This window comes from Myotis lucifugus, unplaced genomic scaffold (assembly GCF_000147115.1).
Source record: "Myotis lucifugus unplaced genomic scaffold, Myoluc2.0 scaffold_19, whole genome shotgun sequence".
Classification (NCBI taxonomy): Eukaryota; Metazoa; Chordata; class Mammalia; order Chiroptera; family Vespertilionidae; genus Myotis; species Myotis lucifugus.
In genome coordinates, this window is record NW_005871067.1 from 1,275,030 (window position 1) to 1,301,237 (window position 26,208).

At 39.9% G+C, this 26,208-nt stretch overlaps 1 protein-coding gene across 3 annotated transcripts in view; it reads left to right on the forward strand.

Annotated features, from left to right (window-relative positions):
* The first annotated feature begins 5,418 nt into the window (after positions 1–5,418).
* Positions 5,419–26,208, forward strand: part of USPL1 (ubiquitin specific peptidase like 1) — a 33,156-nt gene continuing 12,366 nt past the window's right edge. Inside the window, exons 1-7 of one of the 3 annotated variants that reach the window (XM_023751122.1) lie at positions 5,419–5,519; positions 8,291–8,399; positions 8,852–9,018; positions 9,527–9,655; positions 14,017–14,662; positions 15,309–15,419; positions 22,740–22,869. In XM_023751122.1, coding sequence (XP_023606890.1) covers positions 8,920–9,018; positions 9,527–9,655; positions 14,017–14,662; positions 15,309–15,419; positions 22,740–22,869 — 1,115 coding nt within the window. In that variant the 5' untranslated portion in view covers positions 5,419–5,519; positions 8,291–8,399; positions 8,852–8,919. Of the gene's footprint in view, positions 5,520–8,290; positions 8,400–8,851; positions 9,019–9,526; positions 9,656–14,016; positions 14,663–15,308; positions 15,420–22,739; positions 22,870–26,208 lie in introns of those variants that run through there. The other 2 variants (XM_014452875.2, XM_023751123.1) reach the window with 2 other exon arrangements.

The window sequence follows — 26,208 nt, forward strand, 5'->3', positions numbered from 1 at the left end:
CAGCAGAGTTAAGGACTCAAAAGTGTGCTGGGAGCTTCAGGTGCTTTAATGCCAGCTTCAAGGGAATAGTTAACTACAGCATAGTCTCTAATCTATCACCACTTGTCCTTTTCTGATGGTTTAGATTTTCTTGGCTAAATTAAGCGATGGCATGAACTCTGCAATGTAAGACTATTCGTTTCCAAATAATTCTAATTTCCTTCCAGTCCTTATGACTGATAAACTCATCTGGAAGTGACAACTATGTCCCGATTAGGAGTGTTTCTCCATTTCAGCTTTAATTTCTTTGATTTGGAGACCTCCTGATGGCTAATCAACATGTTGTGTAAATACTTCAATGATTACTTATAGAATGTTATTTTGTCATCAGAAGAAAGAACTGCCGCTTCTGAACTCCAGATTGTTCTAAAGCAGGAGTGGGGAATGCCCGGCCCGTGGGCCTTATTTGCTCTGGCCCTGTCAAGGCAGTAACAGGCTAATTTTTAAGTTGATAATTTTGTATGACCCATGAATGATGTTATAAATATCCAAATGGCCATTGGCAGGAAAAAAGTTCCCCACCCCTGCTCAAGAGCTTAGGCAAAGTAAATGTATCTAAAGTAGTTCCTAACCACTGGGCACTCTCAGATCTACTGCTAGAGCCACATGTTAAATTATGAGAGCATGTGAAATACTGGAAAAAGTCCTGGATTAGAAATTAGATGTAGGTTCTAGTCCCAGGTCTGCCACTTTGTCATGCAAATCTGGGTAAATTGTTTACTTCTTTTAGGCTAAGTTTTCTTATCGGTAAATGGGGAGTATATAGAAATGACATCTTACACAAATCCAACTACAGGATATGTGCTTGGCAAAAAATCTAAAAGAAAAATCAATTTAAATAGCATTTAATGAGCATATGCCATGAAGTGAGCATGAGCTGGCAAGCACAAACCTATTGTTACATCAATCAGTCTCAGTTCTTACATGCCCCTCAATGAAAGTCTTGCTGTGTATGCTACATGATTTGAGTGTTTAAATATTAATATATTTATTTGTATGTTTAGGACAAGTTCCTTAAACATAATCCACTTGCTTCATCTAAGGCTCAAATGAAGAGATATGATTTATTTCATGTTTACTTTAGAAACTAGTAGGGTGTTGACTCCCCTATACCACTCTATTATATTAGCATGGGGAACATGTAAGTCAAAGTTGATGGAATCCTAGAGAGCCTGATTTATCAATCTGTTTATGTTACTGGTTATTAAATAACAGTTTATCAATATGTCACTACCCCAACTGAGCTAAGCCACTGTCTTTGGCACAAATATATACACATATGTGGAAAATGATGGATATACAAAGTTACTCATTGCACAAAACTTTTAATAAGGACCAGAAAAAAATTAAATGTCTAAAAGAAGAGGACTGATGAAATGAAACATATACAATGAAATATTTTGCAGCCATAAAAAGGAATGAAGAACCATCTTATATAATGATAGAACAACTTCTAAAATCAGTGAAAAATTAAATTATGTACCATTTATGTAAAAAGGAGGGAAAAGAAAAATAAAAAATATATAGTATTTATTCCTTTGTATATACATAAATTTTTTGGAGGGAAAACTATATAACCAACTGTTGGCATTAGGTGTTCCCTAGGCAAGGAACTGGGTAGTTGAGGAACCAGAGTGGAAGAAAGACTTTTAACTGCATATCCTTTCTACTTTTTGAATTTTGAACATGTGAATATATTACCTAATCCAAAAGGAAACACAAAATTTAGATCAGCAAGAAAGTACTTTGAGATGAAATAGGATCATGTTCTTAATGGGAAACATTTATAAAAAGTAGGTATAGCCCTGCTGGCATAGCTCAGTGGTTGAGTGTCAACCCATGAACCAGGAGGTCACAGTTCAATTCCCGGTCAGGGCACATACTCAGGTTGCAAGCTTGATGGTGTGTGTGTGTGTGGGGGGGGGGGGGGGGGGGGTGCAGGAGGCAGCCAATCAGTGATTCTCTCTCATTATTGATGTTTCTATCTCTCCCTCCCTCCCTCTTCCTTTCTGAAATCAATACAAATATATATATATGGCTTAAAGGGAAATAAATGCCTGCAGGTAGAATGTTTGGATTATAAGGGACCTTCCTTAAGAGACCCATCTATCCCAAACTTCTCATAGATCTATAAAACAAGGCCTTGAAAATTAAGTGATTTGTGTAAGGTCACATAGCAGAAGAGTTAGGAATAAAAATCAGATATTCCAATATCTACTCTAAGACACTTCTTTATCATACTGTCTTCTCATTTCATGTGGGCAAAACGGAGCCAGGTAAGTTTAGGCTAAAAAATAGGTTGTCATGTTCTATCTAAATTTTAGAGTTTAAAGTACAAAATAATCTTAAACCCTTGGACTACCAATTTCTTACGTAGTTTCTACATGGCTACACTAATAAGCTGTGCATAGCTCTATCAGTGAACATATTACAGTATAAGTGTATTTTCTCTTTAAAAAATATTTTTATTGATTTCAGAGAGGAAGGGAGAGTGAGTGGGAGATAAAACATCAATGATGAGAGAGAATCATCAATCAGCTACCTCCTGCACGCCCTCCACTGGGGATCGAGCCCACAACCTGGGTATGTGCCCTGACTGGGAATCAAATTGCGATCTCCTGGTTCATAGGTCGACTCTCAACCACTGAGCAACACCAGCCAGGCTAAATGTACTTTTTTCTATCCTTCTAACACAAGTGAATTCACTGAGGTAAAGAACTCAACTGTATTATGCTGTTTTAGTTTTTTAAATATACAAATGCCTAGCACAATTGTATTGTCCAAAACATTAATATCGGTTTGCATTCTTTAACCAAAACTTAGGGGATGGATATGTTTTAGAAGTAAATAATTTCTTGGAACTTTAAAAATGTTACAAGGTACACAAACCATTATGTAACACCTAACATACCAGGGGCCAAAGGCCACATCCCATAATCAAACATAATCTTTCTTCAACAAAACATATGTGATACATGACGACTATATAGAACTTCTGGGTTTAGGTTATATTTTGCTACCAAATTAATTTTGTCCCCAAGCTTAAAAGGGTTTTGGTTTTTCAAAGCCTTCTAATGTTGGAATCAGGTGAGAGTTTATAGACTGTACTCACAAAGGTGCTGCTAGAAAATATGGTTAGACACTTCAACCAGCATTTTTTTGATGAGACTAGAACAAGCAGGCAGTTTTTACATCCTAGGTTCGGCCAAAGGCTTGTTTGTTATTAAGGAATCTAACCTAGCAGAGGGGGCAAAAGCTGAAAAAAGAAAATTCTAATTGTACCACACTGTATTCCTATTGCAGCTGCTCATTGGTCATAAATTTAATAAAAGCTCCCTTTGATTAGATCATGCTATTTTTTAAATATAAATGAATAAAACTCTGTCCCACATTGCTGAAAAGACTCAGAGGCAATGAGCTTTAACCCTAGGAAGGTATCTGGACTCTTGTGGGGTCCAGTGTAATACACAGAAAGAGGCATTCGAAATACACTGGTAAGGAACAAGCAGGAATGTATATAGTGTGTGTGTTTCTAACATACCATTCCTCTGATATAAATGAAAGGAGAATTTGTAGTTGACTTCTCCTGATTGACTGTTCTATATTAGTACCTTTCCTTTTATTTTATGAAGCCTTATGTGACTTTCTCTACCTTTTACAGGGGGAAAACTGTGGAACATATACTAAAAATCCCTTTAATTCTTTTCACAATCCCAGCTCCACCTTCATTTTGTTACAATTACATATTTTTTCCTGTAAAAAAAAAATCAACTTTACAGAAAACAAGGTTTGATTCATATAATTCAGTTTGGGAATGTTGATTTTTCAATCTTACAATTTCAGCTACACTTTAATTAACTGAATCAATTATTTTGTTCAATTTATGAAGCTACTCAGCAAGTGTTTAATTACAAAAAAAGTGTACTCCATTCCAAAGAATGGAAATGGCAATGGTGAACAAGAAAAACCCTGAGTTTCAGCTACTAGTTCAGGAGGAAATACAACATTTTCATATTTTCATAACTCATTTAAAAAAATCCCAAATAGCTAAATGTAATAACAAATATACCAACACATTAATAATCGTGCACAACAAAAAAGGTAAACAAAAACTAACCTGCCTATATTTCAGTCTGGAAAAAGCAAAACAAACTTCCTGCAGGATTTCTTGACCATTTGCATTCAGAAGCACCAAAAACTAAAATGCTTTTCACTTTAGAACTTCCCGGTGTACAGGACTCGGTCCCTCTGTGCCACCCTATCAACACGGTCAGCGTCACTCCACAAGACCAGCTCGGGCGGCCATTCGGCGAGACCACGAAGAGAACCACAGTCCACACGGCCGCGGGTGCTCCGCGAAGAACGGGGCAGAACCTGCACGTCGTTATTCTAGGACTAGAACCAATCGAACGAGAGGACTACGCTGCCCCCAGGTTCGGATTGCAGACTAGGAAGCAGCGCACGCGGTCACGCTGCCCCGGAACCACATGACCTTCCTACGAAAGCCGCCTGAACTCACAAAGGAGAGCTCTCCCGTTCTCCTGTTACAAGTCAGGAGGCCGGAGTCGGCGTGGCAGGGACGGAGCCGAGGCTGACGGGCTGGAACCGGTCGTGGACAGGGTCCCTGTGCTTCTGCCCTTACCGTTAGAAGATCTGGGAGGGAGGGAAGGAGGAGAAACATCCCAGAATCCGGGCAGAAAAGCCCCTGGCCCCGAAGATGGGGCTTGGGACATAGGGAGGGGCAGCTCCGTGTGTGGTGACCTTTCTGAACACGCACTCGGGCAGCTCGACTCTCACGGAGGCTTTAGCACGGCGGCGTATGCAGGCCTCGCGCGGCCCACAGTCGGCGAGATGGCGGTGCCGCGTGGACGCACCGGCTTAGAGCCTCCAGGGCACCCTCCGCCGGCCCGGGAGCCCGCCCCTCGCCCGCCCACCAGGTCACTCAAGGGCGCGTCGGCTTCCGACTCGGGGTCTCGCGGGCCAGACCTCAGCAAAACACGTGCTACTCTCTTTCCTCAGCGAAATCCCTCCGCTGCCGGCCGCGAACTAGTTTTAATCACGCCCCACCCCCAGTGACGTCACCTCCGCCACTGGAGCGCTTTCCAGCAGCTTCCAGATCCGTCGCTCCCCCAACGCAGCCATTCTCAGAGGGCGGGCTCTGCGGCCACCGGACCCGCCCCCAGCCGTCGTCGCGGCTGAAACTGCGGTAGCAGAGGCCGGGCGTAGGGCTGAGCCTCAGCCGAGGCCGGACGGAAGTGCTGCGGTCCTCGCCTTCCGCCACGCTTACGGACCTAATCCTTTCGGGCCCCAGGCAGAGTCCGGAGGGGAACTCTTTGGCGGCGGACTGAAACCGGAAGCCGCTTTCCTAGCGGGAGGTCGGTGGGGGAGGAGCGGGCTGGGGTTGAACGTAGGGTAGACGTTGCTGTGTGCCGTGGAACAGGAATTCGGATCCAACGTGTGCGAAGAAGTACCCGCCTCAGGTAGGGAGAAGGAGTAGTGTTTTTCTGTGCCCCAAATAGGGAAAAGGGACAGAACTGGGTCGATCTGTGGAGCTTTGTGCGCGCTGAAAGGGCGGGCTGGTCCGGGAGGGAGCGGCTGGGACCAGGTTCAGATGGGAGGGTTTAAGGTGTCGAGTTAGAGGTGTAGATTCGTTTGGGCTCAGAGAGGTAAATGCTGAAGAGAAACCAGAGTTGTTCTCCCCTTTCCCGTGGAACGTGGAGATGGGGAGGGTGTACGGAACCCTGCGCCTCCTCGGGTTTCCAAGGTTGAGGTTTGAAACGGACCTCTATGGGCCCTCTCCATTTCTGATTCATATCGGCTGGGTTTGGTATCCGACCCGATTGGGCCCGAAAGCCGACCCTGCTCCTCGGTTTCAAGTCTGTTGTGGCGTCGCCTTTGACAGTTCACGTGCTGAGCCCACTTGGTCTTGGAGGGCAAATAGGAATAAGGCTCCTCTTGGAACATTTTGTTCTCTGGGTTTTCCCATTTTGCACGTGGGACTGGGAATTAAGCTTAATTGCATCTTTTTCGCTTTTCCCAGGGCCAACTTGACACTATTCCCTGGGTCCATACTGGGTTAGTAATTCACACTCGGGCTTCTGGAGTATCAGTGGCTCAGAGAAGTAATGAAAAAGGGGGCGTCAAAAGAACGATGCTGGAGGCAAAGAATAGAGGGTCAGGCTGGGAGGTCACAATGCAGTGACCTTTCTTTTAGGTCATACCTTTAGGTCACACTGCGCTGTTATAATCAGCTGGTGTTAAGAGATGATTTTAAGCTGGGCAGGGACAAACTCAGACTTGGGCAGTGATACGGGGTGTAGATGGCCTGGAAAGAGGTGAGGCTTTGAGACGCTTCCAAAGAACTGTCTACAGAACTTAGTGATTTATACTGGGTGAAGAAGAGGGAAGTGAAAGAGTAGAGAACCACTCAAATTTTCTAGTGTGTGTGTTTGAAAGGATGGAGATGCCAAAATATAGATGATACACAAAAGAGAGGAGCTGTTAGTTTTGAAGGGAGGACAAAGAAATTGTATTTGGAAGACCTGAGTAGCCCACTTCTGGTATTTTATTAAGTGAATTTGCTTTCGGGGGTTCTGCATATTTAAGATTTCAACCACCGGTCTACCTGCTATTTTCTTTGAAATGTTAGTGGTGGGATCAGGGGAGCAGATTTGAAGGCTCCTCCTGTTTCAGTTTTATAATTGAGAGAGAGCCTACAAGAATCAGTGGAAAAAATGTTCTTGATCCCTCAAGCAAATGGAAATTTTCGTTAAAAACAGTTTACTCAAGATACATAGATTACCGATTTTTCTCTTGAGAATGATACAAGATGGGTTGCCTGCTTTCTACAGAATGAAGTGTAAAATTAGCACCAAATATATAGTAGCTAAAACTTACTGTGTCAGATGCTAAGCATTTTAAATGTATTAGTACATTTAATTCTTATAACCACCAATTTTACAAAGAAATTGCTGAATCCAAATCTTCAGGTGTAAACCATGCCTTTAGCCACGCTGAAACCATAGAAGTTTGACTCTTTCCTATATAGTTCCTTTTTGTAAGCAGATTATAAATAGAACCACCCAAAGATAATAAATTGGTATTGTCTGTGAGCAGCTTAAAAAGAAAACAATTTAGCACCAAACTCGTTTTTACCCTTTTGTCAATGATTCTGGATAAGGCATTTTTGCCTCCCAAGAGACACAATTGGGAATGCCTGGAGACATGTTTGATTGTCACAATTGAGTGGTGAGGGCTTTGGCATCAAGTAGGTAGAGGTCATAGATGCTGCTAAACATCATGTACAGCGCACAGGGCAGCCCTCACAACAAAGAATGAGTTGGTCCAAAATGTCTATAATGCTATAGTTGAGAAATCTTGCCCTGTGGATATTTCTTCAGGAATAGGAAATTGTGATTCACTAACACTGGCTTTTTAAAAAACACTTTATTTTTAAAAATTATTCCTTGGCTTCGAAGTATATACTGCTGGAACAGAATAGCATAACTAGTTGCCTTTTTCTTTTCTAATGTTTTTTATTGATTTTTAGAGAGGAGGGAAGAGAGAAAGAAACATTAATCAGTTGCCTCCCACACTCGCCCCGACCTGGGGTTGAACCCACAACCCAATTATGTGCCCTGATCAGGAATCTAACCTGAAACCTTTTGGTGCACCCTGGGATGACACTCCAACCATCCGAACCACCCAGCTAAGGTGCATAACTAGTTTTTCAAGTGACCCCGTGAACTGCAATTTTTCAGGAGATGATTGTTATGGAATCATAGATTCTTAGATTTGGGAAAGACTTTTGCTTGAAATCATTTTACAACATCCCTACTAAGTGATGATTCACTCTGCTTATAAGTTTCCTGTGTCTGGTTTCCCTGTATTATAAATGCATATCAGCTCTACTTTTAACAATCACTTTTCTTATGCTGAGTTCCAGGCTCATAATTTTTACTTTCCTGAGTGTGATTCTAGGCCATGGGACTAACACTCGGAACAGGCTTGTTATACATGTAATTTGTACTGTAATAGTGTTTATGTTTTCTGTTATGGTACAGATCATTTACTTTAATATGAAATAGTATTTTGTTGGCAACTTTTAAAAAGTGGCATTATTCTCAATTGGTGAAGTATATTCTTGGTGGTTGAAAGTGCTAGGAATGTATGGGGTTCTTTGGTCCTTGTCATGTAATGGCACAATGGATCTAAGATTTGGTTTTTTTTTGTTTGTTTTAATTGATTTTAGAGAGAGGAAGGGAGAGAGAGAGAAAGAGAGAGAAACACCAATGTGAGAGAGAAACATCGACGGCTGCCTCTCCCAGGCGCCAAACCACGAGACGGAACCTGCAACCAAGGTATGTGCCCTGACCAGGAATCAAACCCACAACCTTTCGGTGTACGGGACGGTGCTCCAACCAGCTGAGCCACACTAGCCATTACATTTCTTAATGTAATGCTGACATATTTGTTTCAAATTGTACATAGACTCTGAAAACTTAGGCTTTCAAATTCTGGTCAATGAAAATTGGCTTTAAATAATAGTTACCTCTGTTACAAGTTTTAATAAAGTTGCTTACAAATGAGTCTGTGAAAACCCGTCCTGTTGCCAGTCTTCTCCCTCTCCCCACAAACTGTCTAGATTTTTAAATGTAGTTAAGTATTTTTTTTACTTCCAGATTACAATTTTATAATATGTTTATCCTAGGACATATAGTTCTCAAAATATACTTAACACATCTTATAAAATAGCATTATTTCTAGTTAAATAGGATTTTTGTTTAATTGTCTATTGACTTTTATTTTTCAGGATTCATTGAAAAAATCCTTAGTGATATTGACATGTTTCAAGTGACATAAATTAGCCAGTGACTCGGAATGATGGATTCCCCGAAGACTGGAAATGGTTTGCCAGTGATTGGACCAGGGACTGATATAGGGGTATCTTCACCCCACATAGTGGGGTATTTGGGAAAAGTTAGTCAATTTATTTTTTGCCTCAGTGCAAAGTTGGTATTTTTTCCTCCTGTTTTTGAGATTTGAATTCGGTTAACTTATAAATAAATTGTATCATCTTCCACGGAAATCTTACAGTATTGGCGAAAGATTGTTTTAATGTATTTACCTCTCTGTGTTTTATTAACATATGAAAATAGAAATTATACAGACTTTATGGTTTACTATTCTTTGAAAATATGGAACATGCATTTTCCCTTACAATTGACATTACCTTTTTTCTTGCAAGTAAAACATTATTTTTAACACTTAAAACTTAATATTTAAAATAACAATATATTCTTTTTGGATTAATAACTACATTTAAGGCCTGTATGCATTTTTTTTATTTGCCATGTTGAAAATATCATGCCAGGATACTTAGGGGTGAAAGTTGTAATTCTTTTCTGGTTGCTTTTCCACTTAACATTTTGTAATTTGGTACTATCTAGTAATGTCTATATTTTAATTTACTTTATTTCTCTTTTAGAATTATGATTCTGCTAACATCCTGTCAGATGGGTATTGCCCTGCTTGTAGAGAGAAGGGAAAGTTAAAAACCTTAAAGACTTACCGAATTAGTTTTCAGGAATCTGTCTATTTGTGTGAGGATCTACAGGTAAAGTATTAATTTTATCTTTTCTAAAAATTATTTTTATTGATTCCAGAGAGGAAGGGAGAGGGAGAGAGAGATAGAAACATCAATGATGAGAGAGAATCATTGATCAGCTGCCTCCTGCGTGCCTCACACTGGGGATCGAATCCGAAACCTGGGCCTGTGCCCTGACTGGGAATCAAACCATGATCTTCTGGTTCCTAGGTCTGATGCTCAACCACTGAGTCATGCCAGCTGGGGCTAAAGTATTAATATTAGAGTATTAATTTTATTTATTTTTTTATTTTTTAAAAATATATTTTTATTGATTTCAAAGAGGAAGGGAGAGGGAGAGAGAGAGAAACATCAATGATGAAAGAGAATCATCAATCAGCTGCCTCCTACACACCCCCCAGTGGGGATCAAGCCCGCAACCCTGACATGTGCCCTTGACTGTAATTGAACCTGGGATCCTTCAGTCCGCAGGTCGACACTCTATCCACTGAAGCAAACCAGCTAGGGCAGTAGTCAGCAAACTGCGGCTCTTGAGCCATATGCAGCTCTTTGGCCCCTTGACTGTGGCTCTTCCACAAAATACCGACTTCTGCGCATGAGCCGCGAAGTTTCAGTCGCACTGTACATGCGTGCCCGCACGTAGTATTTTGTGGAAGAGCCACACTCAAGGGGCCAAAGAGCCGCATGTGGCTCTCGAGCCGCAGTTTGCCAAACACTGAACTAGGGTAAAGTATTAATTTTAGATAGTATTGAGGTTTTGGCCTTTTGCTTTTTTTCTTCAATTTTACATTAGTGTTCATTTTATACTTTTTCTACTGTACATTTTTTTTTAAATATATTTATTGGTTTTTTACAGAGAGGAAGGGAGAGAGATAGAGAGAGTTAGAAACATCGATGAGAGAGAAACATCGATCAGCTGCCTCCTGCACATCTCCCACTGGGGATGTGCCCGCAACCCAGGTACATGCCCTTGACCGGAATCGAACCTGGGACCTTTCAGTCCGCAGGCTGACGCTCTATCCACTGAGCCAAACCGGTTTCAGCATCTACTGTACATTTTTAATATTTAGATAATCAGAATTTCTAAATCTGTCTAGTACTCTTAAATATTTTCTATTTTAGGAAACCACTTGGTTTCTTGAATTATTGCAAGAAGATGTTTGTTTTTACTGTTATTAGACTTGTGAGAGGAAAAAATATATTTCAAGATTTATTTTTTTTAACATTTGTGGGGGCTTGTTAGCTGTTGTAGTTAATCTCTCTTCACTTTGATTTATTAACTTTGGGACTTATTTAAAAAGTTATTAATCTCTACATGTTATGTACTTAAGGTTCTAAATATCTTTTAGGATTAATTGTAATTTATATCTGTGGTACAACTTGAACTTGCTTAACTCCATAATACTCTATATTTTATTGTATTTGACAGTTATGAAACTGTTATTACAAATTTAATTCTCAAAACTTTGCAAGGTAGGTGTTTCTATTTTGTGAATAAGAAAACAGGGGCAGAGAGTTTAGGAACTCAAGATCTCCATAAAGCGGCAGAGCTGTGATTGGAACACAGTCTTCTATTTCAGATTCTTTTATTCCAGGTAAGCTAGCAGTCAGAATTACCTGGAGTGCTTTTTAGAAATTCCTGGGTCTCATCCCCAGATGCTTATAAAGTAGAATTGACCTAGAATTCTGTAGTTTTATAACTTTTGAGGGTGAGTCTAATGATTAGCCAACTTTGGAATATACTAGATTAAGCACACTGTTGGTGATAGATACTTTGCTGGATACAACTTGAAAAAAATCCCAGGCATTCTTACAATTAGGGATAAATTGTTTTTGCATTTATTTGATAAATATTTTTTTTGAGCATCACCTTGTTGGCATTGTTTCATATGCTAGGGTACAATGAGTAAAACAGAATTTCTTGCTCTCAAGGAAGTTATGTTCTAGAGTGGGGAAGAAAATAAACAAGTAAAGTATATATTTTTTGTGTGAGCTGGTGAAAAGTGCTGCAGAGAAGTGCCAGTTGGATGTCTTAGTTGGTTGGAGTGTCATCCCTTAAACCAAAAAGATTGCAGGGTCACTTCTGGTCAGGGCACATACCTAGGTTGTGGGTTTGTTCCCTGGTTGGGTTGTGTATGGGAGGCAGCTGGTCCATGTTTTTTCTCTCAGGTGAGGATTATTTATTATTTTTATTGATTTTAGAAAGGAGGGGGGGGGGAGGGAGGGAGGGAGAGAGAGAGAGAGAGAGAGAGAGGAAAGAAAGAAAGAAAGAAAGAAAGAAAGAAAGAAGAAGAAGAAAGAAAGAAAGAAAGAAAGAAAGAAAGAAAGAAAACATCAATGCTGAGAGAATCATTGATCGGCTGCCTCCTGCATGCCCCACACTGGGGATCGAGCCTGAAACCTGGGCATGTGCCCTGACTGGGAATCGAACCATGATGCTCATCACTGAGCCATGCCAGCTGGGCTTGGGTGAGGATTATTTTTTAAAAAGAAGAAGAAAAGTGCTGTGGAGAAAAATAAAGCCACAGGGACTGAATTTCAAGGAATGGGGAGATCTCAATTTTAAATAGTATGGTAAAGGAAACTCTTTCTTGAGAAAGTAACATTTGAGCAAAGACCTGAAAGATGAAGAGGAACGAGCCTCGCAGGCAGGGGAAGTCACAGGTATAAGGAAGGCCCAGAGAGTGGAGGCTGCCTGTCTATATTTGTGCCACTGCAAGGAAACACCAGAGCTGAATCTGAGTACATGAGCAGTCATAGGATATGGGTCTGAAAAATAATGGAGAGGGGGCTAGACCAAGTAAGGTCTTTATAGGCCATTTTAACATCTCTGGATGATAATCTGACTTACATGTTAAAAGGATCACAGTGGCTGCTGTGTTGAAAATAATAGGTCATGGGCAAGACCTGAAGCGGGGTGACTAGCTGGAAGGCAGGTGCAATATTTCAGGGGGACCAAGTATGACCAAGGTGATGAGGTATGATTGGATTCTGTATATGTTTAAAAGTGGAGCCAAAAGGAATTGCTGAAAGGTTGGGATACATGATAGGAGAGGGAGAAATCATGGATGATTCCCAGAATTTTGGCTTAAATGATTGGAATAATGGAGTTGCCAGTTACTAAGATGAGAAGGCTTTGGGGAGAGGAAGATTAGGGGGAAGACCAGGAGATTAGGACCAGTCAAATATAAAACATCCTACATAATAAAAAGGTAATATGCAAATTGACCATCACACCCTCACAAAGATGGTCGCCCCCAAATAGTCAAAAGATGGCCTCCACAAGATGGCTGGCAGGGGAGGGCAGTTGTGGGCAATCCGGCCAGCAGGGGAGGGCAGTTAGGGGCAATCCGGCCAGCAGGGGAGGGCAGTTAGGAGCAAGCAGGCCAGCAGGAGAGGGCAGTTGAGGGGGACCGGGCCTGCAGGGTAGGGCAATTGGGAGTGACCCAGATAGCAGGGGAGGGCAGTTGGGGGCAACCGGGCCTGCAGGGGAGGGCAGTTGGGGGTGACCCGCCCAGTTGGGGAGGGCAGTTGGGGGCAATCAGCTGGCAGGGGTGTGGTTAGGGGATGATCAGGCAGGCAGGCAGGCAGAAGCGGTTAGGGGCAATCAGGCAGGCAGGCAGGCTAGCGGTTAGGAGCCAGCAGTTCTGGATTGTGAGAGGGATGTCCGAGAGGCCCCAGATTGGAGAGGGTGCAGGCTGGGCTGAGGGACACCCCCCCCCCCCCCCCCAAGTGCATGAATTTCATGCACCGAGCCTCTAGTTTGTCTAATAAAATACTTTGCTGGTTTTCAAACTTAGGGGAAATTCATTGGTTATTTTAGTGGCTTGTTTACACTGTTGCTGTTGGGCTGAAATTCTGTTAATGTTCTGTGAGATTTAATGAAGTCATTAAAATCAGCCAGTTTGACCCTTAAACACAATAAGGATGTAAAATTGATGTTCTTATTACTCTCAGATTAATATTCAGTTTCAAAATTAAGAAACAAATTACTCCATGCAACTTATATTTGAAAATACTTTTCTCATTTTTAGTGCTACTCAGTTTACCTGTCCCAAAAAGAATAACACTCATAATACACTGTTGAAATTTTTAAATTTACTTGACAGCTTTTTATTGAGACAAAAGAATACATATTTTCCTTATTAGTTTAACCTAAGAATAAGAAAAATTATTCTTTGGGAACCAAAATTTTAATTAAATAGTTGTTTATCCCTAGTTCCTTCAAATTTAGATTGGTTATATTATACCCTCTCATGTCAAATTAATGCTAAAGTTTTCTACATATTTTTAATGACTTAGAAACAGTAAAGTAAAATTTGAGCTTATTTGAATTTTTGTAGTTTTATCGTTTTATTTTTTCTTCCTAGTGCATCTATCCTTTGGGCTCTAAATCATTTAATAACTTAATTTCTCCTGATTTGGAAGATCTTGCTCCAAATAAGCCTCAAAAAAGAAAGCTCTTGGAAATCAGCTATAAAGATTCACCTTCTTTAGCAAATTCCAAAAAGATTAAAAGTGATATTGTTATTGATGGTGAACAAGTTTTGAACAGCAAACATAATGGAGAAGCATACGAGGAAACCTCATCAGACTTACCTGACTCACTGCACAGTGGTCAGCAGAGCCCAGTTAAGGCTGCTGATTTCTTGGGACCGGATGAGATTTTGGAAGCTGCTGTTACTGACTTGGCTGCTGAAGAAGATGCTACTGCAGTTGATATTTCTGGAACTGGAGAGACTGCTCTTCAAAATGAAGGAGGCACATCTGAACTGGAAATGCCACAGGAGAACAGATGTATACCATTTTGTCAGACTTCATGTGTTCAATGGAAAAATTCTGATGCCCTCTGTTGGTTAGACTGTCTCCTGTCACTATTGGTGCACTTGGAAGTGGTAAAAAAGGTAGTGATGACGGACCTGTGCTCTAAAGAGGAATCTCTGTTCTGGCAGTTGTTCACAAAGTATAATCAAGCTAGTAAGCTTCTGCACGCCAGTCACTTGGATGCAGTTAAAGGTTGGTAATACTATTTTATTTCCCTTTAATTTGTAAAGAGGTTCAAGTTGAGTTTTGTCTCACAGTTTGTGGAAAAGATGCCATCAGTGGCCTCTGTTGAACATTGAGACCTGGGAGCATTGTGTCCTGTGAGTATTATGAAGCTTGAGATAACACCAATTGCATTGCGATGTTTTTTTTTTTTTTTTTGTTTGTCACAATTTTTAAAATTCAATTTTTCACAAGCATTTTTTCTTTTGTCTTTTCTCTGTTCCTGTTTTCTGTTATTACAGGAACCCCAATACTGACTCAGTGACCATTCTTCAAGTAATTGTTACAGAAGAGCAGCAACTCCTGTTTAAGTTTTGACTTAAATATTAAATTAATTGTATTTTTATATTTTAATCTTGTATTACTCTTTTACAGAATAATTGTTTTTATAATTGGTTGTAATTAATTTGTTTGAGCTGCATTACTTTGAATTGTGTTTGAGGAAATATATGATATACCACAAAGAGGGGAGGAAGAATTAAGAAATTTTTGTGTTTTGCATTTTGTCTATGCAAAATTTATTTCCTGATAAACTTTCATTCTTGGCAGTGTCTTAATTTTCTTGAAAAGATATAGGTTGAGGAGAAATTGATAATCTTCTGTATTTTATTTTTAGATAGAGATTTTACAAAACTTATTGCAGTATTTGCAGAGATAGAGACCTGTCTGAATGACGTCAGAAGTAAGATTTTTATCAGGATTCAGCCTCAGCTTGGGTGCACATTAGGTAAGTAAATTTGTGTAATTTAACTGTATAACTCATCTACCATAAAGAAAAACTTACATCATAAAGAAATATAATACTGTTTTATTACTTTAATGATCCAGATTCTTGGGGGAAAGAATCTGAGTGGTTTCATTTAGGAATTGACGACTGGTTAAATGATCGGGGCAGAGCTGGTCCATATAAATATGCAGGTTGTGTTTCACCATAGAGTGGATGCTGGTCTCAGAAACAGGTGAAGACTCGGGTACCCTGATTGTTTATTCAGTACTTTCCCCCAGTAGGCTGTTCAGCATTTTCAGCACTGTCTATGCATTCAAAAGCACCTAAGGAATTTAACAATAGTGTTAGGGGCCAATTAAATAATCTCAAGATGGAGCTCAGGAATCAGGAATTTTAGAAATCACATGACTCTTACAGGTGAACAAGGTTGAGAATCTGTGGTCTAAACCAACCAGAGTAATTCTACTTTATCTGCCAGTGATTAGTTTAGAAATGGACAGATGATACAGTTTTTGCCAGTGGGATATGAAGAGAAATATGCTGATGACCTTTTGGGGACACTCCCTTAACTTTAAAATAGGGTACAAGAATAAGACCTGCTTTGTCCTTTATTGGCTTTTGGCTTGCAGCAGTATGGAGCAAGGGCACTACTAGTACATCTCTGGGCTTTTCTAAATGTTTTTGTAAAGAGGAGCTGTAATGATTTGTTTGTTTGTTTGAGGGGGATGTCTTTTATTTCTATTTATCCTTGTTAAACTCTTTTATTGTATTATAGAAGCAGAATATATGGTACCCCTATTAGTATATTACCCATTATTAAATTATGTAAAACACCAATGACTTCAAGTTTTTCTCTCAGTAAGTACATTTATTTTATCAGAACCAGATATTGTATCTGAAGCAGTGCTTTTTTTGCATGATAGTATCTCCTACTTTGTTTCACAGTTTTGTCCCCTAGTTTTACTATCTCGTTTTTCATGAACTCATATAGATAAGAGTTTATTCTGTTTTAATAATAAACTGATTTTCAATATGCCAAGTCTTTGGTATTGCCTCCTCTAGATCTAAAGGGTTCTAATTTATCATTAGGTGGGGTCTCAGATGGGATGATTATTCTTTTTTCTTTTTATCAAAGTATAACAGTAACACCCTTTTTATTTTTTATTTTTTATTGTTGACAGTATTACAGATGTCCTCTATTTTTCTCCCCTTGGTCCCCCTCCACCCAGCCCCTACCCATCTCAGGCCTTCACCACACTACTTTCTGTATCCAAGGGCTATGCATATATGTATGCAAGTTTTTTGGTTAATCTCTTCCTATCCTCCCCTCTCCACCCCCCAATCTTCCTCCCCTTTGAGTTCTGTTAGTCTGTTCCATGCATTTATGCTTCTGGACTTATTTTGTCATATCATAGTTTTGTGGTTTTTTAAAAAAATCTTTATTGTTGAAGGTATTACATATGTCCTCTTTTTTTCCCCATTGACCCTTTCTAGTCCTCCCCACCACCCCCTAGCCAGGGGTGGGCAAACTTTTTGACTCGAGGGCCACAATGGGTTCTTAAACTGGACTGGAGGGCCGGAACACAAGCATGGATGGAGTGTTTGTGTGAACTAATATAAATTCAAAGTAAACATCATTACATAAAAGGGTACGGTCTTTTTTTTTTTTTTTTTTAGTTTTATTCATTTCAAGCGGGCCGTAGTTTGCCCACGGCTGCCCTAGGCCTTCACTACACTATTGTCTATGTCTATATATGCATACAAGTTCTTTGGTTGATCTCTTTCCACCCACCCACCTACCCCAGTCTTTCCTCTGAGATTTGACAGCCTGTTCTACATTTCTATGTCTCTGGATCTGTTTTGTCATCAGTTTATTTTGTCATTAGATTCCACATATGAATGACATCATGTGATACTTGTGTTTCTCTGACTAACTTATTTCGCTTAGCATAATACTCTCCAGGTCCCTCCATGCTGCTTCAAAGGGTAGGAGATCCTTCTTTTTTACTGTTGCATAGTATTCCATGATGTAAATGTACCATAGCTTTTTTATCCACTCATCTGCTGATGGGCACCTGGGCTGTTTCCAGATCATAGCTATTGTTAATTGCGCTGCTATGAACATAGGGCGCATATATTCTTTCAGATTGGTGTTTTGTGTGTGTTTTTTAAATATATTTTATTGATTTCAGAGAGGATGGGAAAGGGAGAGAGAGTTAGAAACATCAGTGATGAGAATCATTGATCGGCTGCCTCCTGCACGCAGCCCACTAGGGATCGAGCCCATAACCAGGGCATGTACCCTTGCTGGAATCAAATCCGGGACCCTTCAGTCCACAGGCCAATGCTCTATCTACTGAGCCAAACTGGCTAGGGCTATTTTGGGGTTCTTAGGATATATTCCTAGAAGTGGGATCACTGAGTCAAATGGCAGTTCCATATTTAATTTTTTGAGGAAACTTCATACTGTTTTTCACAGTGGCTGCACCAGTCTGTATTCCCACCAGCAGTTCCCTTTTCTCCACATCCTCATCGCCAACTGTCATTTGTTGATTTGTTGATCACTTTTTATATGTAAACAGTTGTGTAACCATGACAATAATCAAGATATGGAATGTTCTATCACCCTAACATTTTCCCCAGACTCCTTAGTAGTCAGCTGTCTTCTTCACCTCAAATACTGATCTGTTGAGTGAACACTCATTTCAAGGAGTCTTTCCTAAGATCACCAGAGTACAGACTTGTGGGGCTCCCATGTTGCATTTTGCAAGTATCATTTCCCTCCTAGCATGACCTGAGATGTTTTATTCAGGGTCCACACTCCAGGTTCCAGTTGAATTAAAGAGTGGCTTCTTCCCCAGTCTGAATCATCACCCTTATCCCTGATAATTATGTTTGGAACAAAGTTGAATCTTGCTCACCGCCACCTTGGGCCTGATTTTCTTTCTTACAAAGAAGGGATTTTTAAAGGATTATTTGTGCAATGATAGCAATTAGGCGAGCCCCCTCTCATTTGTGATCTTACTACTCATTCATCAGTGCTAGGTGCTACATTATAGTTATGATCTAACTAATGAAATCTAATCTTTGCTTCAGAGAGTACTATAAAATCTTACCATGTGATTTCTCATTCTGAATATTAATGTGTATTTTAAAGTACCAAAGAAAGAATAGAATTTGTTCTGACCCTGAATTTTGTTTAAATTTTTAAGATTAGCCACATTATCACTTTCATTATTGTTTTTGAAAAACACACTGTAAATTATCCTCTGTTCTCCCTCCCCACAGTTTAAGAAATATAGCATTACAAATACAACTCAGGCCCCCTTGTACTCTTCCCCAGTTTTTCCTTACCTCCTCACAAAGGTAATTACTGTCTTCAGTTTAGTGTTTTCTTTCCCTCTAATGCAGCGGTTCTCAACCTGTGGGTCGCGACCCCTTTGGTGGTCGAACGACCCTTTCACAGGGGTCGCCTAAGACCATCCTGCATATCAGATATTTACATTACAATTCATAACAGTAGCAACATTACAGTTATGAAGTAGCAACGAAAATAATTTTATGGTTGGGTCACTGAGATACTGTATTTAAAGGGCCAGAAGGTTGATAACCACTGCTCTAATGTCTGTATTCCTTTTTTGTTGTTTGTTTCTAAGAAAGAGCTAATATTATGGTTTCTACTTACTTTTGTGTAAGTTAACAGAGTAATTTAGTCTGCATGTTCCAGCATAAGGATAGACAGACCAATCTATACTAATAATCTATACTAATAAAAGGGTAATATGCTAATTAGACCGGGCATCTTCCAGACAAAACCATGGTGGCAGGGGCTGAGGCAGAGGTAGGTGGTTAGGGGTAATCAGGCTGGCAGGGGAGGGCAGTGAGGGGCGATTAGGCCAGCAAGGGAGGGCAGTTAGGGGCGATCAGGCCAGCAGAGGAGGGCAGTTAGGGGCGATCAGGTCGGCAGGGAAGGGCAGTGAGGCGATCAGGCCGACAAGGGAGGGCAGTTAGGGGCGATCAGGCCAGCAGAGGAGGGCAGTTAGGGGCGATCAGGTCGGCAGGGGAGAGCAGTTAGGGGCATCAGGCTGGCAGGCAGAGGCAATTAGGGGCAATCAGGCAGGCAGGCAGGCAAGCAGTTAGGAGCCAGTGGTCCCGGATTGTGAGAGGGATGTCCGAGAGGTCCCAGATTGGAGAGGGTGCAGGCCAGGCTGAGGGACATCCCCCCCCCCACCCCTGCCCGCATGAATTTTGTGCACCAGGCCTCTAGTAGAACAGAATAGCCCAGATCAGGACCCTCTCCTTTTGGTTACTTGATACCGTTAGGGAGGCAGTGATGCAGATACGTAGGAAAGAAAAGGCATCAATTGGTTCTTGATACAGGGGAAAGTTGGGTTGGATCCCTACTTGACACCATAATCAGAAAGAAACTTCAGCATGTTTAAAAAGCTAAACTTGAAAAGCGGAATTATAAAACTTTAGAAAAATATATAGGTGAATATTTTATCATTCACTGGGGAAGCATTTCTTAAATAAGATACATAAAAGATTGTAGATATGATTACATTAAAGTTTAAAGCCTCTGGTAAAAGATAGAGCAAAAAAACAATATCCAGCATATCTCATAAAGAACTCTTGTGCATTAGTTAAAAAAGTGATCAGAAGATGTTAATGAACAATTAACAGAAGAAAAAACTTGAATCCTTAGACAGCAAAGTCACTGAAAGGTTTGCATCACGGCAAATGAAATAGTTGGGTAGGAGTTGGTATTAGGTTATTAAAGGCAAAGAAAAACCACTTAACTGATTTAGGCAGGAGGTTATAAAAATTGGAATTTTCACTGGTATTATGTGTTCTCTAGTAGGTTGCTTTATATTTCATTTCCATAAAATTTATAATCAAAGGAAAAATAAGATAAATTTAGAAGCTATAGAAATTACCTAAAATGATCTTTGACCCCACAATTTATTTAAGAATGTGTTTTGAGCTTTTTTGTATTTTGATTCATTGAGAACTTTATGTATTTTTAGATTTGAAGATTTTATGTTGTCATTATGAAATGTAAATTATTTACTTTTTAAATTTATCTTTAGTTACAATAGAGTAAGCATTTAAAGGCTGAGAACTAATTAAAGACTCATGCTATACGGCATACTGTTAACACGTGTGGTGTTGCATATGTTCATTTTAGGAGATTGATTTGTATTTATTTCTATTTATAAAAATACTTTGTTTTGCCTGGCTGGTGTGGCGCAGTGGTTGAGCGTCGACCTATGAACCAGGGGGGTCATGGTTCAATTCCCGGTCAGGGCCCATGCCCAGGTTTCGAACTCCATCCCCAGTGTGGGGCATGCCCAAGGCAGCTGATCAGTGATTCTCTCTCATCATTGATGTTTCTATCTCTCTCGCCCTCTCCCTTTCTCTCTGAAATCAATTTTAAAAAAATTTGTTTTGACTTTGTTTTTGTGCAAAAATAGCAGCGGGACTATACCACAAAGGTGACTATTATATAGCCTTTGTAACTTCTGATATTTATAGATTATGTTTAGGCAATAACAGCTATTACTGTTCTGCCTTTTGGTCTTGCTAAGGTGACTCTTCCAGGTGTGGTTCCAGGCTGAGAGGAGAACTGAATGTAAGACTGTCCCAGGGGAAGGAGGGGATGGAAGAACTCAGATTTTTTTCTAGCATCTAAGCTCCCCTGAGGACAAGCAGGAGAAAAACCCATTGGAGAAGGAATGTAAGGGGAAATGTAAATCCTATTTAACTTGCTTGCTGATCTCCACATTGGAAGATAGTATTCATGGTTCAGTTTTTGTTTTAATGACAACAAAATTCAGATTTTTGCTAGTCTTTTTGTTTTTTAAATATGCTTTTATTGATTTTGAGAGAGAGAGGAAGGGAGAGGTATAGAGAAATACACTGAGTGGCCAGATTATTATGACCACCCCATCAGTATTTCATGGACACTTCCAAAAATACTGAATATTGAAAACTTCCTAAGCAAATATTCTCAAGGTTTTATTATTATTATTTGCATAACTAATTCACTTCATTGTACTGATGGGGTGGTCATAATATTCTGGCTGGTCATAATAATCTGGCCACTCAGTGTAGAAACATCAATGAGAGAAGATCCTGCGCACACTGCTACTGGGGATTGAGCCTGCAAACCCGGGCATGTGCCCTGACTGGGAATCGAACCAGCAACCTCTTTGGTTCCTGGGTCGAACGTCAGAAGAGTGGTCAGTAAGGAGATTTGAGACTGGTCCTTTTACTTGTGTCTGTCATGCTCTTGCCACATGGAGAACAAGAAAATCAGAATAGAAACGGCTTCTAAATGCTTTTATCCAACTCTGACATTATTCTACCATGGTTTACCAGTTATATTATTTTTAATATCTGTAGCAAACCGTTGACATATATTTATTTTGTTTTTATAATACTCTAGAGCAGCGGTTCTCAACCTATGGGTCGCGAACAATGAAAATACATCCTGCACATCAGATGTTTACATTATGATTCATAACAGTAGCAAAATTACAGTTATGAAGTAGCAACGAAAATAATTTTATGGTTGGGGGTCACCACAACATGAGGAACTGTATTAAAGGGTCCCGGCATTAGGAAGGTTGAGAACCACTGCCTAGAGTAATTATAGCTCTGAGGAATTTTTTCTTCCTGAGAAAAGCTAAGACGATTTGAGAAGATAGTGTGGATCTTTTGTGTCTTGCTTTAAGGAGTGTTCATACATGTCCACCAAGAAAAATGAAAGAGACTGAAGTGATAATTAAATCTTTATTGTGGACTTTTTTTATGTTTTTACTTTTTGGTTAATCCTCACCTGAGGATATTTTTTTCCATTGACTTTTTAGAGAGATGGAGGGGCGGGGGGAGAGAGAGAGAGAGAGAGAGAGAGAGAGAGAGAGAGAGAGAGAAAGAAATAGCAACATCAATGTGAGAGACACACATTGATTGGTTGTCTCCTGCACATGCCCCTGCCCGGGGATTGAACCTGCAACCAAGGTACTGCCCTTGACCCTGAATCAAACCCGAGACCCTTAAGTGCTGGCGCTGACACTCTAACCAGGGAGCCATACCAGCCAGGCTATTATGGACTTTTTTTTTTTTAGAAAAATGCTTTAAGAACTTACCCTTGCCCAACTGTGAATAGCATACTCTGTCACATGTGAATATGAATATATGGCAGAGTATGTTATTCACAGTTGGGCCAGGTATAGTGAGAAAAGACAACAGGTTCATAATTTGGATTTACTGTTTTTGGTTCATTATGAGCAATCATTTTTCCTTTTCTTTTTGAAGGTGACATGGAAAGCCCTGTGATTGCATTTCCCCTGCTCCTAAGAATAGAAGCCTGCATTGAAAAGCTCTTCACGTACTCTTTTTCTTGGAACTTTGAATGTTCACAGTGTGGACACAAGTATCAAAACAGGTTCGTTTTTCTTTTTTTTTAAATGGATTCATTCTATTGAAAATGGTTTTAAGTAATCAAATTTGAATAAAGCTTGTTTCCACTTACAACACCTCTTTCTCGATGGCTCCTTCTACCCTTGATAAAACTTCCCACCCTATCTTGAAGTCTCTCTACCACTAAGGTTAAAAGGAAGAATTCGAGCCCCAGAAACTGCAATTTGCTTGCTGCTTTAAACTGGAAGAAAACCCATGGTTTGATAGATTACGAGTGGGAGTTTGCTTAAGGTTTTCAGTGGTGAGTGGGACAAATGGGAAAAGTAGAACCATCCTCTCCAATCCTTTGTGAATTCCCTGCTGAGTAATACTACCTCTCAGAACCCCTTGAAACTGTGTTTTTGTTTACTCTTCTGATAGAGACCAGGTTTTTGTTTGTTTTTAATATCATGGAAACTTATTTTGGTCTCCCAGAGTTTGGCAGCAGCTCTCAGAGGTAGTAGGTGCTTTCCTGTACCTAACCTTAGTCCCTGAAAGACCAGCCAGCCCCAGAATCCTCCATGTACTCTGTCAGCTATACTTTCCACTTCCCTGCCACCTATTGGAGGGGTCATGGTTGGTGTACATGGCCCTGTGATTAGTACTTAGGAGGAGGCTGGAGAAGAAAGCAACTGCAGGATTCTTTTGCTTCCACACACGTACCACATAATGCAGAAGATTAGGTTTTAGAAGAGGTGTTATAGGGAGAGAAAGTTTCCATCAGACAGGATACCCTCACTTTGTCAATATATGAGAAAGTTGCTAGCTGAAGGTTGAGAAGATTACCAAACTGGTTTTGTTAGTCATTTATTCAAAATTTTCTAATAGAGATAAATCCTTTTCTTATTTCTTAAACTCACCTACTTGGTAAATTAGAAAATTTGAAGTCTTTCAAAATTATTTGTTAAAATGAGAAGAAAATGTTACTTAGATGTTTATTATCTAAATTGAGATTATTTTTATATATTTCAGGATCAGTTGAGAGTAGTCTACGAGAGAATGACTTAGGGCAGTGGTCGGCAAACTGCAGCTCGCGAGCCACATGCGGCTCTTTGGCTCCTTGACTGTGGCTCTTCCACAAAACACCGACTTCTGTGCATGAGCCACGAAGTTTCGATCACACTGTACATGCGCGCCCGCACGTGGTATTTTGTGGAAGAGCCACACTCAAGGGGCCAAAGAGCCGCATGTGGCTCTCGAGCCGCAGTTTGCCGACCACTGACCTAGGGAATGCAAGCAATAGAACCAGAAAACTTTTTTTTTTTTTTTTACCAGTTAGCTCGAAAGTACTAGAATAGAATACGAATTAGCATTTCACTCATACCTAGGACTTAATATAATTTTGTGTAAGTGAATGAGTATGAGAACAAATATTTGTTTCCTGATCTATCATTGATTATATAAATTATCTGATTTTCTTCCCACTTGGCAAATGTGGAAAGTGAAGCTTGAAAGCGGTTATTTAAACAGATGTCCAAGGGGACACACTAACTAGTAAGTGGTAGAATTCAGGCTTAAGTTTTCTTGCTCATTGTGGTAAACTCCCTAATCACAACCTGGATTTTACATAATATAAACAAGCTTGATTAAAATTAGCTCAATTCTACTTTTCTAAAATCTACATCTCAGTTTGACAGTTTTTCATTGAATATATTCTGTGTGCCAGAAACTCAACTTGGCTTGGCCAAATTCAGACTAGTTAGGGAGATAACAGGTAAACATGTAAGAGAGGGTCAGTGACTTCATAATTACTTTGAGCTGTTGGCTGCTTTAAGTTACTTTGAATATGTGGTGATAAATGCATTTGGAGGTGTATAGAGTAAACTCTTGAGAGTTCAAGGGAAAGAAGCCACTTTCTCTGCTTTTCTTTTTTTAATTCCTTTGTTCTAAAAATAAAAGTAGAGCCCTAGCCAGTTTGGCTCAGTGGATAGAGCCTCGGCCTGAGGATTGAAGGGTCCTAGGTTCAGTTTCGGTCAGGGCCCATGCCCGGGTTATGAGCTTGATCCCCAGTGTGGGGCATGCAGGTGGCAGCCAATCAATGATTCTCTCTCATCATTGATATCTCTATCTCTCCCTCCCTCTCCCTTCCTCTCTGAAATCAATAAAAATATATTTTTTTAAAAAGTAGATATAGAGGAAAATCTAAAGTGAAATGGTATTTCATGAAATAAATTTTAATATATATGGGTTAAAACTTATACTTAATCTGCTGGAAGAATATCCTGTTAAGAGCTTTAACTTGATTTAGAAGGTATGTTCTGGAGTTAAACACGTGGTCTACCGAGTCAGATTCCCTGGATTCCGATCTCGGGTCTGTCATTTACCATGTGATGTGCATTCTGCATTTTACTTTCCTCATCTGTACAATGGGGATAAGAATAACATCTGCTATGGGAGTTGTTTGAAAGAGAAGTGCTTGGCATAATGCCCTGCCCTGCACATCGTCAGTGCTCAGAAATGTTGGATGTCATATGGAGCATTAACACTTCTTTGCTGAGATAGATTCTCTTTTATAAACTAAGAAATGAGAGCCTTTACTTAACAGTTATCTTTGAGAATCAGAAATTTAGTAGAACTACAGCTGATGCATTTGTTGATCCCTTTATGCTGCTTTGCTTTTAAAGTGTTAGCTTCCCTGAGAGCTGTTGCCGTTTTATCAGCCCGTGCTTATCTTTATCTCACTTGTGATTTATCAATATTTGTTATTGTTTAGAACAGATGCCGATGTCCCTTAGGTAATAAATAATTGTTCTTTTGAAAATAATTTTTATTAAATCAAATGCAGATAAGGTGCAGTGTACATCCTTAAAGATCATTGTTTTAGATGCCTATTGCTATCAAGTATTTAGGCCGAAGTGTACATTTAGAACTTGTATAACCTATGAAAACAAAATTATTTCACAACTGATGTTCTAACTTTTTAAGGATCAAGAAAATTAAGTTACTGTCACATTAGTTTTGGCTGCCAAAAAATACAATATCACCCTGAACGGGTGGCTCAGTTGCTTGGAGTGTCATCCTGTAGATTGGAAGGTTGAGGGTTGTGGGTTACGGGAGGCAACCGATCGATGTTGCTCTCTAAAATCAATAAAAACAATATCCTTGGGTGAGGATTAAAAAAAAAAGAAAATTAAGTTGTATTCCTGATTCTCTATGTGGAAATGCCCCTTTTGTTTTTGGGAGTCACAGTCTGATAGACGGATTGTGAATTTTTTGAGTAAGAGGTGCAGCTCTTTTTTTTTTAAATATATTTTATTGATTTTTCACAGAGAGGAAGGGAGAGGGACAGAGAGTTAGAAACATCAATGAGAGAGAAACACCGATC